General features: G+C 59.0%; 1 protein-coding gene across 1 annotated transcript in view; it reads left to right on the forward strand.

Moving 5' to 3' along the window:
• Nucleotides 1–14,925, forward strand: part of ALDH4A1 (aldehyde dehydrogenase 4 family member A1) — a 32,257-nt gene extending 17,332 nt beyond the window's left edge. The window contains exons 4-15 of the mRNA XM_059054302.2: nt 21–68; nt 905–1,060; nt 2,627–2,776; nt 2,855–2,929; nt 4,053–4,240; nt 6,673–6,746; nt 9,213–9,409; nt 9,542–9,589; nt 10,403–10,555; nt 11,309–11,430; nt 12,595–12,713; nt 13,432–14,925. Coding sequence (XP_058910285.1) covers nt 21–68; nt 905–1,060; nt 2,627–2,776; nt 2,855–2,929; nt 4,053–4,240; nt 6,673–6,746; nt 9,213–9,409; nt 9,542–9,589; nt 10,403–10,555; nt 11,309–11,430; nt 12,595–12,713; nt 13,432–13,544 — 1,443 coding nt within the window. The 3' untranslated portion in view covers nt 13,545–14,925. The remainder of the gene's footprint in view (nt 1–20; nt 69–904; nt 1,061–2,626; nt 2,777–2,854; nt 2,930–4,052; nt 4,241–6,672; nt 6,747–9,212; nt 9,410–9,541; nt 9,590–10,402; nt 10,556–11,308; nt 11,431–12,594; nt 12,714–13,431) is intronic.
• Nucleotides 14,926–16,782: the final 1,857 nt, after the last annotated feature.

Here is a 16,782-nt window from a genome sequence, read left to right on the forward strand (position 1 = left end):
CTCACTCTTCTCTCTTTCAGCCCTTTGACCATGGACACAAGGTGGCCAAGTTCTGCTATGCAGACAAGGTGAGTCCCTGGCGACTTTGGGGTTGGGGTGCTACCCCGTCTTGTCCGGTTAGTTGCTGCCATGGGAGCAGAGGTCAGTCACTGCTCCCCTCCCGGGCCATGGAGGGTCGGGGCGTCCGGGGTGCGGCTGGCACTGAGGGCGTCCCCGGGCACGTGTCTTTGACTGGGCCAGGCGTGCCAGGGTTAACTTGTGCCTAATGAGAGCTGCTTTGGCCAGGGCTGGGACATCCCCACACATGCCCCTTGTGAGGCTACCCTGATTTAGGGAGGGGGAGGGGATTCTGGAAGGCTGAGTCAGGGAAATTGGAGGCATCATGCATGGAAAGCCAGGCAGAGAATTGGCATCAGGGAGGGCCAGCGAGAGGCCACGGGGTCAAGGCGCTGGTGTCACGTGGTGATGAGGGCAGTTGGCAGCTGGGATGTCAGCGGCAGGTGTCTGTCTCTGACTGCAGTTCTGGCCTGGCAAGGGCAAGGTCAGGCCCGGATCTCAAGGGCTGGAGGCTCTGGACAGCGTGTTCAGGAGCACCAGCCCCCAGGAGTAAGTGGAGGCCCTGATGAGACCATGAGAGAGAATGGAGCAAGTCCTTGGCATGTTGCCCTACCTGGCAGGCCCCTTGGACTCCTCCAGACTGTAGCAGGGCAGGCTCGGAGCCTGGGGCAACCCAGCTGGCCGTGGGGCAGAGCGTCTGCCGCTGCAGTGGGAGGGGGCTGAGGGCCGAGAGAGCCAGGGGTCTTCCCCGGGTGAAGAGTGACCTCCCGATCTCTCCTCCCTCCCTTGCTCCTCTGGGACCCTTCCTGCTGCAGGAGGAAGCCCCCAACCTTTCCCTCTTCATCAGGCCCTGCTCCACAGAGCCATCGAGGCCTCCTTGGCTGCCAGGAAAGAGTGGGACCTGAAGCCTGTTGCAGACCGGGCCCAGGTCTTCCTAAAGGCGGCAGATATGCTGAGTGGGCCGCGCAGGGCAGAGGTCCTGGCCAAGACCATGGTGGGACAGGTGAGATGCCGTCCGGCACGACCGGGGATGTAGGGGAGGCAGTCGTACCCCATCCAATTCAGCAGGCGTCAACTGAGCGGCTTCTGGGTGCCCAGACCTGCTCTGCGTGCGGGAGCCCAGGAGGTGTCCTTGAGGGACCAGGCCTCGGAGAGGGGACAGACCTATATACTTTGTAGACAAGGTGGATTGAACTACGCTTGCGTGTCCTACTCTGGAAATGGCCCCTCCCATCCACTCTGTCCCCGCCCTGGGCCAGGCCCTTGTCGTGCTTTGCCTGGACTGACAGTTGCCCTACGCGGTCCTCCAGGCTCCATCAGACCTATGCAGCCCTCAGAGTGGTTTCTGTGACACCTCCAGCAGGTGTCACAGCAGCCTTATGAACCACCGAGATCTCTCTCTCTGGCTGAGGGTCACGTCCCAAGTCCTGAGCCAGCCCCCAGAGCCCTTCCATTCCCACCTCTGTCCAGCTCACCAGCCGCTCTGCCCTTTCCTGCCAGGCCATCTGCCCATGATGTCACCAGCCTGGACCTAGCAAGGCTCCTGGACACCTCAAGCATCCCATCTCCTGCCTCCGCCCCGGGTCCCCTGCCTGGAATTGCTCCCTGTCTTCTCTGCCTCATGAACTCTTAACTGTCAAGGTCTAGCCCAGATAGCACCTCCTCTGTGAGGCTTCTAGAACCTTCTTAGTCCATAACGATCTGTCCTACCTCTGTGCCCGCCCCCCTTCTCCAACATGCTGTTCCTCTGTCGGTGATAGCTCAGATTCCATCGGGGTGTAATGACTTCCTTTGTGTTTGTTTCCTCTTTAAAAGGTTTTTGGGCACAGTAATCACATGCTAGTGTTCTGTCTTTCTGTGTCTTGCACCGTGTCTTCCTGGAGCCACAGAAGTGCCTGATAGATGTTTTTTGAGTTGAACGCATGTTGAGTCAGGGAGTGGCATTAGCAGTTGAGAGAGGGTTAATTTCGCCTTACGGGGGGGTTTGGGTGACCCCGGCGCTCTTCCGGTTCTCCATCACGTAGTGAGGGCGCCCTCTGCTGCACGGAGCTGGTATGACAGCTCCACACCCGGCTAAGTGTCTCCTGATTCAGCAGAGCCCCTGGGGTGGGTGTCGGGCTCCAGAGTGTCCCAGGTGAGCCACACCTGGGCAGGAAGAGGCGCACACACTCCAAGACCAGGTGAAGGTGCCTCTTTATTTGACTTAAGACTCAGGAGCTTGTAGGAAGCATGGTGGCCACGCCGAGCAGGAGGCAGTGCATCTTAGCTCAGCTTCCCCTGCTGTGCGTCCTGAGCAGGGTGAGCAGCTGCCAGTGTGACCCAAGGAGGGCCCGCCCGATCCGAGAAAGCCCGATTCTTGCTGCCCAGAGTCCTTTCCCCGCGGCTCACGTTCGCTGTCAGGAAGAACAGACAGTCTAAGGAAATGTTTACAGTCCTCAGGTCTCCTGGTTCTTGGCCCAAATGCACCTGCAACCCAATGTCACCGTGGGCTCAGGGTCCAGTGTCTTAAGAGGGCGATCGGGAGGCACGTCCTCCACCACTGACCCCCCCCGGCCCTCCCGCCTCGCAGGGGAAGACGGTGATCCAAGCAGAGATCGATGCCGCGGCCGAACTCATTGACTTCTTCCGATTCAACGCCAAGTTTGCCGTGGAGCTGGAGGGGGAGCAGCCCATCAGCGTACCGCCCAGCACCAACAGCGTGGTGTACCGGGGCCTGGAGGTACCCCCAGGTGGTGGAGCAGGGGTTGGGGGCTGCTGGAAGCCCTGGGCTTGGCCTCACCACCTCCTCCCTCCCCAGGGCTTCGTGGCAGCCATCTCCCCCTTTAACTTCACTGCAATTGGCGGCAACCTGGCGGGGGCGCCGGCCTTGATGGTGAGCTGTTGGCAGCGGGTGGGCGTGGCGGGAACGGGTCATCACTCCCCTGTCAACAGACAGGAGGCCACGCCAGAGCCTGTGGGGTCCCAGCCCTCGTCGTGGGGAGAAGCACGGAAAGTGGAGGCAGCTGGGGGCTGTGGAAAAGGCTTGGGGGTCAGAGGCTGGTCTGGGTCCCAGCTCTGCCCCACTCTGTCTGGGTGGCCCCAGGCAAGTCCCCGCCCTCCTCTGAGGCAGTTTCCTCATCTACAAAGTGGAAGTAAAAGAAAAGCTTACGTTACAGGGTCATGAGGAGCAAATGAGACCATGCTTGTGAAGCATCTAACGCCAGGCAGGTCTGGCCCGGTGCAGGCTTGGCATTATATAGGGGCTGCTACTAATGATGATACTTACAGCTCACCTTTGAGTGCTTGCTCTGTGCGTGGTGACTTATTTGTCAGGGTTGCAAGGCTAGCAAATGACGGAAAAGGCATGGATGTGGGCTTGGTCTGTCTCTGGGCAGGCGGTCTCGAAGTCGGTGGGCTCCACTGTCGTGATCAGGGTGAAGGTGGCCATCGGCTCCCAATCGATGGGGGAGATGCAGCCCTACCCTCGGAGGTCCTGGGTGGCTCGGGGCGCAGCAGGAGGAGGGCTGACAGCTGTCAGGGGCAGCTGGGCGATCTGGAAGGGTGCTCGTGCACAGGGCCATCCTCGTGCATCTGCACTCAGACAGACGCACACACACCCGGCACTCACGTGCCCTCGTCCGGGACACGTGCAGGCAGAGCCCCGTGAGCACTTGCCCAGCCTCGCCCCGTGAGCGCCCAGCGAGTTGGAAACTCCCAGAACAGACCTGCCTGAGGGGTGCTGGCAGGACCAGTGGGCACAGGCTTCCGGAGGAAGGGAGCCTTTCGTGGCCAGAGTGTGGGAGCAGACAGGGCAGGGTGTGAGCTCACTGACAAGGGCTTCTAGGGCCTGGTGTGCAGCACCTGGGCACCTGTAGGAATGGGGTTGGGTAGGGGACATCCTGGCCTGCATGGGGTCCTGGTGGCTCCAGGTAAGGGATGGCCATGCTTCAGGGTAGGGTGGGAGTCGGGGCTGGCGGCCCCTGACCTCATGAGTCGTCACCGTGCCTCCCGGGCAGGGCAACGTGGTCCTGTGGAAGCCCAGTGACACTGCCATGCTGGCCAGCTATGCCGTCTACCGCGTCCTCCGGGAGGCCGGTCTGCCCCCCAACATCATCCAGTTTGTGCCAGCTGACGGGCCCACGTTTGGGGACACTGTCACCAGCTCGGAGCACCTGTGTGGCATCAACTTCACAGGCAGCGTGCCGTAAGTCCCCGAGGTGGGGTGGGCAGGGTGGCCTGGGGGCGCTCACCAAACCTCGTGACCTCTGTCCGGGAGCCGGGGCTGTGAGCCCAGAGGTCAGGTACCGTGGGGCCCTGGGCGAGCTACTTCACCTCCCTGAGCCTGTTTCTTCACCTGTATGACAGCAGTCATGATTCTTACCTTGCAGAGTAATCATGAAGGCCAAACTAGTCAATGGACAGGAAGGAGTGTGACAGGCTGGAAGTGGCCTACGGGTGTTTGGTGATATGTATCTCGATGCCACCACTGTCCCTGGAAAGGGCACAAGGGAGCTTGGAATAAATTGGAGGAGGAGAGTCAGGAAGGCTTCCTGGAGGAGGTGGCATCTAAGCAGACGAGTAGGCCAGGCAGAGGTGGAGGAGAGCGTTCTAGGAGGGGGAAACAGCACATGTCGAGGCATAAGGCTGAAGCTGTTGGGCTCTGGGCGGTAGACGTGGTCCCGTGGGGTGGAGTGTTGGGCTGGGGGCCGAGGGTCAGAGGGTGGGGGCAGCACATGGTTCCATCACAACTGCTCATTCACTCACTCACTCAGCTGGTGTTGATCGAGCCCCCATGTGTACCAGGCTCTGCCGGTGCTAAGACTGCGCAGTGAACACGTGGAGTGGGCGAGGTCCTGCCTCTTGGGGGATTTAGTCTTGTGACTATAAGGCCCCATGAGCCTGCTAAGGTGTCTGGACTTTATCCCGAAGATGATGGCCGCCACGGAAAGTTACATGCAGGGGGCGTGGCTTAATCAGACTTCTTTTGTTTCAGGCAGGGATTGCAGATGGTAGCTCTCCAGCTGGCCCTGGCAGGTGGCCCTGTGTTCTTTGACTCCTAATAGGGATGGACCAACCTTGTACCATTGGGACAGTTTCATGTAAAAATCCAAATATTGGGCCTCTCTTAAGAACCCGGTCCCACTGGGCCTGCATTTCCATGTGGCACCATTGGCTGGAGGCGGGCGGGAGGTCTCTGGTTCCCCCCGTCCTGACAGGCCCTGGGTCTCTGCCTACGTGGACAGCCTCACTCATTCTCTGCCCGGCCCCTCCGGGCCCCTGCGTGTGCAGCCTCTGATCTAGATGATCGCTCTGGCTCTTCTGAGCACACGTCTCCAGTGGGTGGAAGCAGGAGACAGGTTAGGAGGTGTCCACGGCCGGGGAGGGATGGCGGGAGCCTAAACTCAGGTGGAGTCGTGGGAACGGGCTGAGGTGGGCTGATTCAAGTGAGGAAGTAGCAGGGAGACTCGATCACCTGTCCGTGGGGTCAAGGCCTCGGGGGGTTCAGTGGGAACATCGAGGCTCGGGGCAGGAGGTGGGCATCGTTCACCAAGGTGGGCAACCCAGATGGCTGGGCACCTGGGAGCCTTGGGAAGAAGATGAATCACACGCTGGTCACTTTGAGTTTGAGGTCCCCATGGGTCATCTGGGTGGAGATGTTGGGGTCTGCACTCCGGGCCTTCCAGGTGTCCTAGGGACACCTGCGGTGGCTTCTCGCCCCCTCTGCCTGGCCTCAGGCTCCCCTGCAACAACAACCCCCGCTAAGGTTTGCCGGGTGGCGATGGCAGCGTTAGAATCGCTGAGGAGGGCTGTTTTCCAGAAGGCACGCTCTGCCAGCCACGGGCCCCATGGGTCTCTGCCTATTAGCGGGCGGAGCGGGCCTGGCCCCCATTTGCCATGCTCTGATGAACAGCGGGCCTAAAGGTAGGAAAGTCATAAATTAGTATTAGCTACTGTGTCGCCAGCTCCCTGGTGATTAGCATTTTTATTGTTTTGTGGTGCTGAGGTTGGTCACACTTGGAGCCCCGGGAGGAGGTAGGGGCCTGAGCTGCCTCTCCCAGGACCCTCCTTGGTTCTCTGGAGCCTGGGCGTGAGCTTGTGGTGCCCCTCGCAGACCACGGTGGTGTCTGTCCCCCATCAGGCACCCATAGCACACCCAGCACTGTCCTAAGCACTTGACTCACATTAGAGCCAGCACAGAACAGCCCTGCCAGGTGGAATTGTCCTTTCCAGTTCCCAGATGTGGCACGGAATTTGAGGCTCACAGGTTAAGCGATGGGCGCAAGATCACACAACCATGTATGCCCGAGTCAGGACATGAACCCGGCATCGCCTGGCCTCAGAGCCTGGCCCTTCTCTGCACTATCTTGCCGCCAGGCCTCCCCTTGCTCCCTCCTTGTAGGCCCGGAATGCAGCCCATTTCCAGCTGCTACCACCTACTCAGTTCCTCATCACCACCACCACCACCGCCGCTGTGACCCCTGCCCGCCTCCCGCGGGGCTGCTGACCCTAGCGCTCCTCCCTGGGCTTTCCAGCCTCTTCCTCTGGTAGGGCCTGCTCCCTAACCCCCAGGACCCCTCACCCTCTCAGGTGCCTGAGCCCGGCTCCCTAGTCACTGCCCCATCCTCTGGTTTTTAGCACCTTCAAACACCTGTGGAAGCAGGTGGCCCAGAACCTGGACCGGTTCCGCACCTTCCCACGCCTGGCCGGAGGTAAGGGCCCCTCTCCCCGTGCCCTGCCCTACAGCCCTAGGGACCCCTCCCTGCCCTGGCCGCCATGAAAGAGGAGGAGGCGGAGGTGATGCCCCCAGAGGTGGGGCGGCCCTGCAGACGCAGAGAACTCCTTCAGGGTGGAGCCCCTGCCCTGGCACTTATACAGAGCATCTATGCCTCAAGGGTGTGGGTTTTTTCCTTCCTTCCTTCCTTCATCCATCCATCATTCAGCAAGTAAATTATTAAGTATGTTCGTAGGTACTTTTTGGACGCTGGGGATGCAAAGGCTGATGTGACCCAGAGACCCAGCCGATACGAACCTCTATTCCCACAGAGGGAGGCAGACAGTGAACAACTGGATAAATGATGTCAGGGAGTGAGAAGGGCTGTGGATAATTAAAGGAGGGCAAAGAGGTGACAGGCAGGGACCCTCAAGGGCTGGGCGTGGTGGGACTGTGACTTGGGGTGGCTGGTGGGGTGGGAGGCCTCTTCAGGGAGGGAACATTTGAGCTGAAACCTGAGCAATGAAAAGAAACCAGCTTCGCAAAGGTCCGGAGGATGGACCATCGTGGGCGCCCGCACTGTCCGGTAGAACTTTCTGCAGTAATGGACATGGGCTATATCTGTGCTGTCCAATAGTATAGCCACTTGCCATGTGTGGCCGCAGGGCACTTGAAACTTGGCCGGCATGGCAGAGGAAGTGAAAGTTTTGTTTCATTGAATTTTAATTAATTTAAACTTAAATAGCCACGTGTGGCTGGTGGCCGCCCTGTCGCACAGCCCAGATCTAGGCCAAGGAAATGGCAAACGCAGAGGCCATGAGGTGGGAATGAGCTTGTGTTTGAAGAAACAAGACCAGTGTAGCCGGGGAAGGGAGGGAGGCGGGTGGCAGGAGATGGGGCTGAGAGGTCAGCAGGGCCAGGTCTTGTCAAAATAATAATTTTCCCACAGAGAAACAGTTTCATGGTCAAGGACATTTGGCGGGCACTGTGTTTAAAGTAAAACGGATTGCTCACCTGCAGGACTTCTCAGAGGCTTTAATGCACTAATATATGCATTGCTTATCTTCAAGAGCAAGGGCTGATGTGCAATGTTTCCCAAACTCTTTGGACTGCACAACCCTGTTTTGACAGAGGACCCCCTGGACCATGTTTTTCATGGAACACACTCTGGGAAAATGCTGAGACCTCTCGAGAGGGAGGGCTGTCCAGGCTCACACAGTGCAGTAATGGCAGAGCTGGAGATGGTTCAACGTTCTTGCTCCTGGGGGTGACGTGGGGGTGGTCACGGGGAGACTGGACCCCACACCTGAGCGGGTGGGAGCTTTGTAAAATTTTGTTGAAGTGTAGTTGATTTTATAATACTGGGTTAATTTCCACTGTACAGCAAAGTGATTCAGTTATACATGTATATATTCTTTTTCATTATGATTTATCACAGGATACTGAATCTAGTTCCTTGTGCTATACAGTAGGACCTTATTGTTTATCCATCCTATATATAATAGTTTGCCTCTTAAGGTGGTGGGAGCTGTGATGGGGGTGTCGGGGCAGGTGCCCCTCCTCAGGGCCAGCTGTTGCATCTGCAGTTTCCCGTTCCCCAGTGTGCCCCAGTCCAGCCTTCACGAGATGGGGAACAGTGAGTCCCTTGTGTGAGCTGTCCATGGCTTTCTGTTCTGTCTGCTTCCCACCATCTCCCTGAGGGAGAGAGACTGCTACTTACTCTACCACTTCCCCCCTTGAGTATGAGGCTTTAATCTCTCGGTGCCTCAGTTTTCTTGTCTTTAAAATGGGATAATAATGGGAGGTTGCTGTGAGGCTTCAGTGAGACGGAGCTCAAAGTGCTTTGACCTGAGTCTGGCAGTTAGTGCTTTGCAACGTGAGCTGCTATTAGCTGATGTTTAACCGAGTGAGGAAACCGAGGCCCGGAGGATGGAGTGATCTCTGCCGAGGCTCCCTCACGCCAAGGAGATCGAGGAGGGGTGTCCCCACCGTGGATCAGGAAGAGGGGCCAGCCCTGGCCATGGACCTGGGGTGGCCCCCTCTCCTCTCGCTGGGTGGGGGTCAGGGGAAGGCTCAAAGGAAGCCGTGCCTACGGCAGGGAGTGGACCAGCTTCGGGGAGCCTTGGGTTCTGGTCCCTCCTCTGCCTTTATGTTGGGCAGCACCCCCAGGGCTCAGTTTTCTCCTCTGTGAGATGGGGGAGCTCGTCCTGATGCCCCCTGGTGCCCTTCGCCCTTGCCTGGGCCTCCGTTTTCTCCTCTGTGGGGTGGGAGGACAGGCCTGGCTGATCCGTTTCTGGGAGGCTGTCGGGCTCCGACTCTGCCTTCTCATGCCCTTGTCCTTCCAGTACTGGGGCTGGCCGCAGGGCCCTGCGGAAGGGTGCAGGCAGTGCGTTGGGCCCCCGGGCTGGCCTGGGGGGCCCACCCCCTACTCACGCTCCCCCACCTCCCCGCCGCGCCCCTGAAGAGTGTGGCGGGAAGAACTTCCACTTTGTTCACCGCTCGGCCGACGTGGACAGCGTGGTGAGCGGGACCCTGCGCTCAGCCTTTGAGTACGGCGGCCAGAAGTGCTCGGCCTGCTCCCGCCTCTACGTTCCCCGCTCGCTGTGGTCGCAGATCAAAGGGCGGCTGCTGGAGGAGCGCAGCAGGATCAAAGTGGGCAACGTGAGTGGCGCCGGCCCCCCCGCCACGGCCCAGCGGGGGGCTGATGGGATTGGAGGCTGGGGGGGGGGGGTGCGGGGAGGGCGCTCCCTTTGTCTCCGACTCTGTCTCCTCCCATGTCTCCCTTGCTTCCAGCCTGCAGAGGATTTTGGGAGCTTCTTGTCCGCCGTGATTGATGCCAAGGTATGAGCAGGAAGCAGCCCGTTCCCGGGGTCCCATGCCTGGACCGGGCGGGAGGGGTAGGAACAGCTATAGGGGCGACCCAGAACTGCTGCTTCCAGCAGGGCAGCCCGATAGCCACGCATACACCCGCACCACCCCTGCCAGCTCTGAAAAGGGCAGAGGCACCCGTACCCAGAGGGCAACTCGCCTCCCGCACACGCTGCCCCAGGCTCGACAAGCCCCCTCTAAAGTGCCTGTGTTCATACGCACACGTACAAATAGGCCTGCACACCGCATGCATCAGCCCGAACACGCACGTACACGCACAGCCGTGAACACGTTCATTTAGATCTCTGAGTGAGAGCGTGCCTGTAGATTCACCCACGTAAACACACGCACACCCACCTACACACATATCCTATACAGAAACATTCGTGTACAGGTTCATATGTGTATGTAGGCGCACTTGTGGGTCTGCACGCACAAACACACACGTAACAAACACATCCGTATAATGCAGGCATATGTGTGCCTACGTACGTAAACCTAAAAATTCATGGCCATACGTGTATATGTGTGTTTGTGATGTTTGTAGTTCTAACACGTACATACACACACACACACACACACACACACAAGCGTGCACATCTGCCCTTGTCTCTGCCCTGGCTCAGCCAGGCCCTGACTTTTGCTGTCAGGGCCCCCTCCCCTCCTCCCCCCCCTTCAGAATTTGGGCCCTTCAGGGATAGGTGTTTGGGGTGAGTGTGTCAGGGGGCTGCTGCTGGGAATGGCCTCCAGCCAGCCCTTGACGCCCCCTACCCCCCCACCCCCCAGTCCTTCAGCCGCATCAGGAAGTGGCTGGAGCACGCCCATTCCTCGCCCAGCCTCACCGTCTTGGCCGGGGGCCAGTGTGACGACTCCGTGGGCTACTTCGTGGAGCCCTGCATCATCGAGAGCAAGGACCCCCGGGATCCCATCATGAAGGAGGTGATGGGGCGGGCGGCCCGGGGCTGGGAGGAGGCAACTTCTCCCCCGAGCATGGCACACGCACGGGGCCCTGGTGCTTCACGGGGCGTCATCCCATCTCACAGATGTGGAAAGTGAGGCCCTACGAGGGGACCGTCTCACACCCAGTGAGAGCAGAGCCAGGCCCTGAGCCCGGGCCTCCTGACCCCAAATCCAGTGCTCTGTCTCCGACACTGTCGACCCGGGCTGGTGTCATGGCACTTGCGCTGTCCACAGCCACCGAGATCCCTGTGGCCATCTCAGTGGCTGACACTTGTAGACTCTTAACTGTGGGTCGGGCATTTGACAGAGATGAGGTGGGCATATCGTTCCCATTTTACAGATGAGAAACTGAGGCTCCGAGAGGTCAGGGCACTTGCCCAGGAGGACAGTGCAGGGGTGGGGGTCTTCCCCCAGACCCTCGATGGCAGAGGGGACAGGCAATTCCTGGGCCGGCTGTTGCCAGAAGTCTCTCCTTTCGAAGGGCCTGGGCCCTTGGCTCTGGGTCTGGGTCTGGCTGACAGGGAGGCCAGAGACTCCTTGGATCTTCTGCCAGGTTGGGGTGGGGTGGGCCGGGTGGAAGCCATCCCCGAGGGAACCCAGAGGGAGGCAACGCCTGGCCTTTCCTGCAGGGGCTGAGGAGGGGGATGGGGAGAGGCGGAGGCCAGAGTAGGGTGACGGGAGGCCTTAGGGTGTTGGTCCAGGTGGGGCCTGACCCTGGGGCTTCTCTCCCAGGAGATCTTCGGGCCTGTGCTGACCGTGTACGTCTACCCGGATGACAAGTACAAAGAGACGCTGAGGCTGGTCGACAGCACCACGAGCTATGGCCTCACGGGGGCAGTATTTGCCCAGGATAAGTGAGTGGCCGCAGCCCCTCCACTCTAGTCCCGGTGTCCTGTCCCCACAGGACACTGCTGTCCCCGGAGACTGCCCTCCTGGCCGCTGATTCTAGTAATAATGCTGCCCTTGCTTCTCTCCATTCTCCTCACCTCTGCCCTGACCGGCAGGTAGACACAGGCAGTGGGCTCTTTGTTAAAATGCAGATTCCGGGGCCCCACTATTGGCTGCTGGATGTAGGTGTCTAGGGGTGGGGCCGGGGAGTCAGTGCCTTTGACCTGCTCCCCGGGTCTGATGGGGCTGCAGAGTAGAAGACAGAGGCTCGGGCCCAGGGGCCCTGCTTGTCTGGCAGAGGCAGGATTCCAGCTTGAGCACCGGGACACTAAACCTGAGGCTTTGCCCTTTCCTTTCTCCGTGGTACTGCTTGTCTCCCCGTGTCTGCCTTTAAGAGTGGAGGCGGGGGCTTCCCTGGTGGAGCAGTGGTTAAGAATCCGCCCACCAATGCGCGGGACACAGGGTCAAGCCCTGGTCCGGGAAGATCCCACACGCCACGGAGCAGCTAAGCCCGTGCGCCACAACTACTGAGCCTGTGCTCTAGAGCCCGCGAGCCACAACTACTGAGCCCGCGTGCCACAACTACCGAAGCCCACGTGCCTAGAGCCCGTGCTCCGCAACAAGAGAAGCCACCGCAATGAGAAGCCCGTGCACCGCAACGAAGAGTAGCCCCCGCTCGACGCAACTAGAGAAAGCCCACGCGCAGCAATGAAGACCCAGTGCAGCCAAAAATAAATAAAATAAATTTTTTAAAAAAGAAAACATTGAATTGTTTAAAAGAAAAAGAGGAGGTGGGATTGGAACCTGAGGGGCAGGCTGGGGGTCTGGAGGTTCCCCAGCTCCCAAAGGCAGGAAAATTGGACCGAGATGGGCCACTCCTTCGAGTACGTACAGCCTGACCCTCATCCAGCCCTCACAGATGCCCTGCGAGGGAGGCATGCTAACCCGCTTTTCAGAGGAGGAGGCTGAGGCTCAGAGACTCCTGGGAGCCTGTCAAGGGCCCATAGCTGGCGGCTGGCCTCATGCTCACCAGGGTGGCCCATGTGGGCTGGGATGGGGTGTTGGAGGTTGGCCCTGGGTCTGGAACGAGGGTGAGCTGGCCGCCCTCTTACCGCTGCCCTGCCTTGTAGGGATGTTGTCCGGGAGGCCACAGAGATGCTGAGGAACGCTGCCGGCAACTTCTACATCAACGACAAGTCCACTGGCTCGGTGGTGGGCCAGCAGCCCTTCGGGGGGGCCCGAACCTCTGGTGAGTGGGGCCCCCTTTCCAGAGGGGGGCCGAGTTCCTGGCGGGAGACCCCCGGTCCTTCATCTCAAGGGTGTGTTTACAGGAACAGCAGTAGCACCATTTACTGAGCGCTGTGGGCCGGGCCCTGTGCTAACTCAGTCCTGCCAGCAGCCTCCTAAACTCAGGTGCTGCCATTCTTCTTCCCATTTTATAGAGGGGGAAACTGAGGCCCAGGGAAGTGAAGTGACTTGCCTAAGGGCACATGGCTAGAGCGTGCTGGAGCCGGGATCTGGGTCCCAGTGCCCACACCCTTTACTGTCCTATCCAGGCCACCGTAGTCCATCCCCTCCCGTTTACAAATAGGGAAACTGCGGGGCGGCGAGGGGCGGTGACTTGCCAGAGCTCCCAAGGGCCGGAAACCAGGTGTCCCGACTCCCAGTCCAGTGCCTCCACGGTGCTCCCCTGCCTCCCAGACCTCTTGCAGGTGGGGTGCAGGGACCTGGGGAGCATGGGCGTCCTGCCTGCTCGCCGGCCCCTGCCTGGCCCCACCTCCGGCTGAGTGCCCTCCGCACAGATGCGCTCGGGAAACCCTGGCCGCTGTGACTGTGTTAGGGTTAGTTCGGCAACGTGCGCTGCCCGTGCTGGTGCCCCTTTATTCCATCAGCTCCTCCCCGCTCCTTTTCCCTTGCCCAGAGCCGTTGTATCTTTTGGGAGATCAACAGAGCTGTCTTTTCCACAGGGACTAATGACAAGCCAGGAGGGCCCCACTACATCCTGCGGTGGACGTCACCCCAGGTCATCAAGGAGACCCACAAGCCTCTGGGGGATTGGCGCTACCCGTACATGCAGTGAGCCCCCCTCGGCGCCTCCGCCGTCCACTCGTCTGTGTCCAGACGCCTGACAGTGCACTGACCCCGCCCCAGGCCCTCCACCCCGCTCCCCACGGGACGACCCCCTTTCTAGGACTGAGGCCTGCCCCCTGCCCCCCACTGGCCTGTCCCACCCTTGGAGTCAGATGCCAGGCTCTGGTTTGAGATCACGCTGTGGGGAGAACAGGACCGCCACTCTTGACCCCATCCGCTGTCCTAGAAATTCCATCTGGTAGGTGTGACCTTGGTGCCCTGCTGGTTCTCCATCTGTCCCCTTCCCTTTCCTCTACGCTGTGGCCCAGTGGCTCAGGGACCTGAGGAATGGTGGTAGAGTAGCTCACGGATCCGTGGAGGAAAAGGAGGCAGCTCTGGGACCCCTGGCAAACCTCGCCACCCACAGAGGCCCCTGGCCTTGGCCCCGGCTTCTCCGGGTCTCCAGGATTTCGTGTGGCCACAATGGCCTACAGGGCTGGCAAGTTGTGGCTGCAGGGCGTGGGGCACCGGCTGCCCTTGCCCTCTTTAGCCCGGGCGGCTCACCAGCTCTTTGCCCAGATGCACCTGTACCAGCAGGTACCTGTGCCCAACCAAATGCCTTAGACCCCGTGTGCCTTGCTCCACAGTGCCTGGGCTCACCTGAGACCCACGGATTCCTGGCTATCTCCGTTTGGGGGTCTGGGGGGACTGCTGCAGGCCACCTGCCAAGGTGTGGGATGTGCTGGTCCATCCTGTTTGGGCTGTGAGATTGGCAGATTTTGGGGGCGGGCCCTTCCTGCTGCTTCTTAGCTCTCGGGTCCTGTTTCTAGAGCCTGGGGTTTCCTGCAGGAGCTTAGCACCCACTGGCTGTGGTTGAACAGGCCCGGGTACATGTTGCTTCCACCTTCCCCAGCACCCTGAGACCTCTCCTTGGGTCCCCGTCCAGCCCGGGCTGAGGCTTGCCTCTAGAATCATCCCTCCTTTGCATGTTAGTGGCTCTGTGTGGGCTGGCCCCTAGGAGGCCTGTTCCTTGACGCAGCCAATCGGTGGACACTTGCAAATGCATCCTGGGTAGACTCTGGGTGGCCAGGGAATGAGAAGTGGTGACTTTGGAGGACAGTTTTTAGGGGGCCCCGAAAGGGCTGGGCCCTCCTCGAGCACAGCTGGCACGGGGCCCCCGTGGGGCTGGAGTGGCCATTCCCCAAGTGCACGGTCACACACCTTGGCCCCCGGTCAGGGGTGGGTGCTGATGCCACCCGGGTTGTTTCCCACAAGGGGCCAGGTCAGGCGGCGGGGGGCCGGAGGTGTTCCTGATCCTACTGGCTGTACACTGTGAGGTGGCAATAGGATCTGCCTGATGCCACCTAATAAAATGCCTCTTACTTAACCAAGTCGGTGGTCTTTCTGGTGGGGTTGGTGGGACTGGTCACTTTCTACATCCGACGGAGTTGCCAGTGTGTCATTAGGTGTCAGGAGGGCAGTGCCCTTGGTGTGATGGAAGGAAAGGTGAGCACTGATGGCCGAATCCCTGCTGTGGGTGGCAGAAACTCTGGTGCCGGAGGGCCTGGGTTCAAATCCCGGCTCCAAAAAGTTGTGCAACCTCTCTGACCCTCTGTCTCCTCACGTCTTAGATGGAAATAAACACACACACACACACACACACACACACACATGTGCACACAGGTTGTCTTGAGAATTCAATGAGTTAATTCATATGAGTGCTCAGAGCAATGCCAGATAGGTTATTAATGATTCAACAATGTAACCCATTTATCCATTGTTATAACAACCACTGTTATGTGCTGTGATAGTTAAGTTTATGGGTCAACTTGGCTGGGCTGTGGTGCCCAGATATCTACTTAAGCATTATTCTGGATGTTTCCATGGGGGTGTTTTTTTTGGATGGGATTAACATTTAAATCAGTGGACTTTGAGGAAAGCAGATTACCCTCCATAATGTGAGTGGGCCATATCCAACCAGTTGAAGGCCTTAACAGAACAGAGACCGGTCTCCCCCAAGAAAGAAGGAATTCTGCCAGTGGCTGCCTTCGGACTCAACTGCAACTTCCTGCGTCTCTGGCCTGCTGGCCGACACTACAAATTCTGAACTTACCAACCTCCATGAGCACGTGAGCTACTTCCTTACAATAAATCTCTCGGGCTTCCCTGGTGGCGCAGTGGTTGAGAGTCCGCCTGCCGATGCAGGGGACATGGGTTCGTGCCCCGGTCCGGGAAGATCCCACATGGCTCGGAGCAGCTGGGCCCGTGAGCCATGGCAGCTGAGCCTGTGCGTCCGGAGCCTGTGCTCCGCAACGGGAGAGGCCACAGCAGTGAGAGGCCCGTGTACCGCAAAAAAAAAAAAAAAAAAATTAAAAAATAAAATAAAAATGGAAGTTCTCAATAAATAAATAAATAAATAAATAAATAAATCTCTCTCCCTGTGTCTGTCTCTCTCCGCGCCTCATAGAGGTCCCGCTTCTCTTCAGAACCCTGAGTCATACACGTGCCAAAGACCAGGCATATATTTTTTTTTACTCACAAGTCTTATGAAGGAAGTGCTGCTGTGCTCCCATTTTGCAGATGAGGGTACTGGGGTGTAGAAAGGTGAAGGGACTTGCCGAGGGTATGCTATCAGTGGGGTGGAAACCCAGGTCTGTCTGATTCCAAAACCCATTCTCTCTCTTCCACCCAGCTGTCCACACACGACTCGCAAAGATCTGCTCAGTTGGCCAGGTGACATGGCAGGGAGCAACTGTGGCCAGTTAGCTTGAGCCTGGAATCCGTGGGTCTAAACCCACCTGGGCCAGCTGACTTGGAGGGGAAGACACGTGTGTCCTGGCCTGTCTCCACCCACAGATAATGTAAACCGAGCTGCTCCTGAACCACACAGACGCCACCCTGTCCGAGGGTCCATTGGTTAGGGCTGTTGGCTGGAGGATCTCAGAGCTGTGGGGAGGGGAGGGGACTCATCCCCGGGCCGAGCCCCTGCCCTGGCTCACCCAGGGGCTGCTACTGATTTGTGCCAAAGGGGGCTTGAGTCAGGGACAGAGGGCAGCACCCAGAGTGCTCTGGCCGGAGCTCACGGAAGGGAAGGGAGGCAACTGCCTTTTGTCTTCGGGCGATACAGAGGCCCCGTTAACATTGCCGAATGGAGTGACTCATTCAAGGTCACACTGAGACAGCCGCAGGGATGGCTGATGACTGGTAGTGTTTTACCTACCTAGTCTCAGAGCCTTGACATTGACCTT

The sequence above is a fragment of the Kogia breviceps genome, chromosome 1 (genome assembly GCF_026419965.1).
Source record: "Kogia breviceps isolate mKogBre1 chromosome 1, mKogBre1 haplotype 1, whole genome shotgun sequence".
NCBI lineage: Eukaryota > Metazoa > Chordata > Mammalia > Artiodactyla > Physeteridae > Kogia > Kogia breviceps.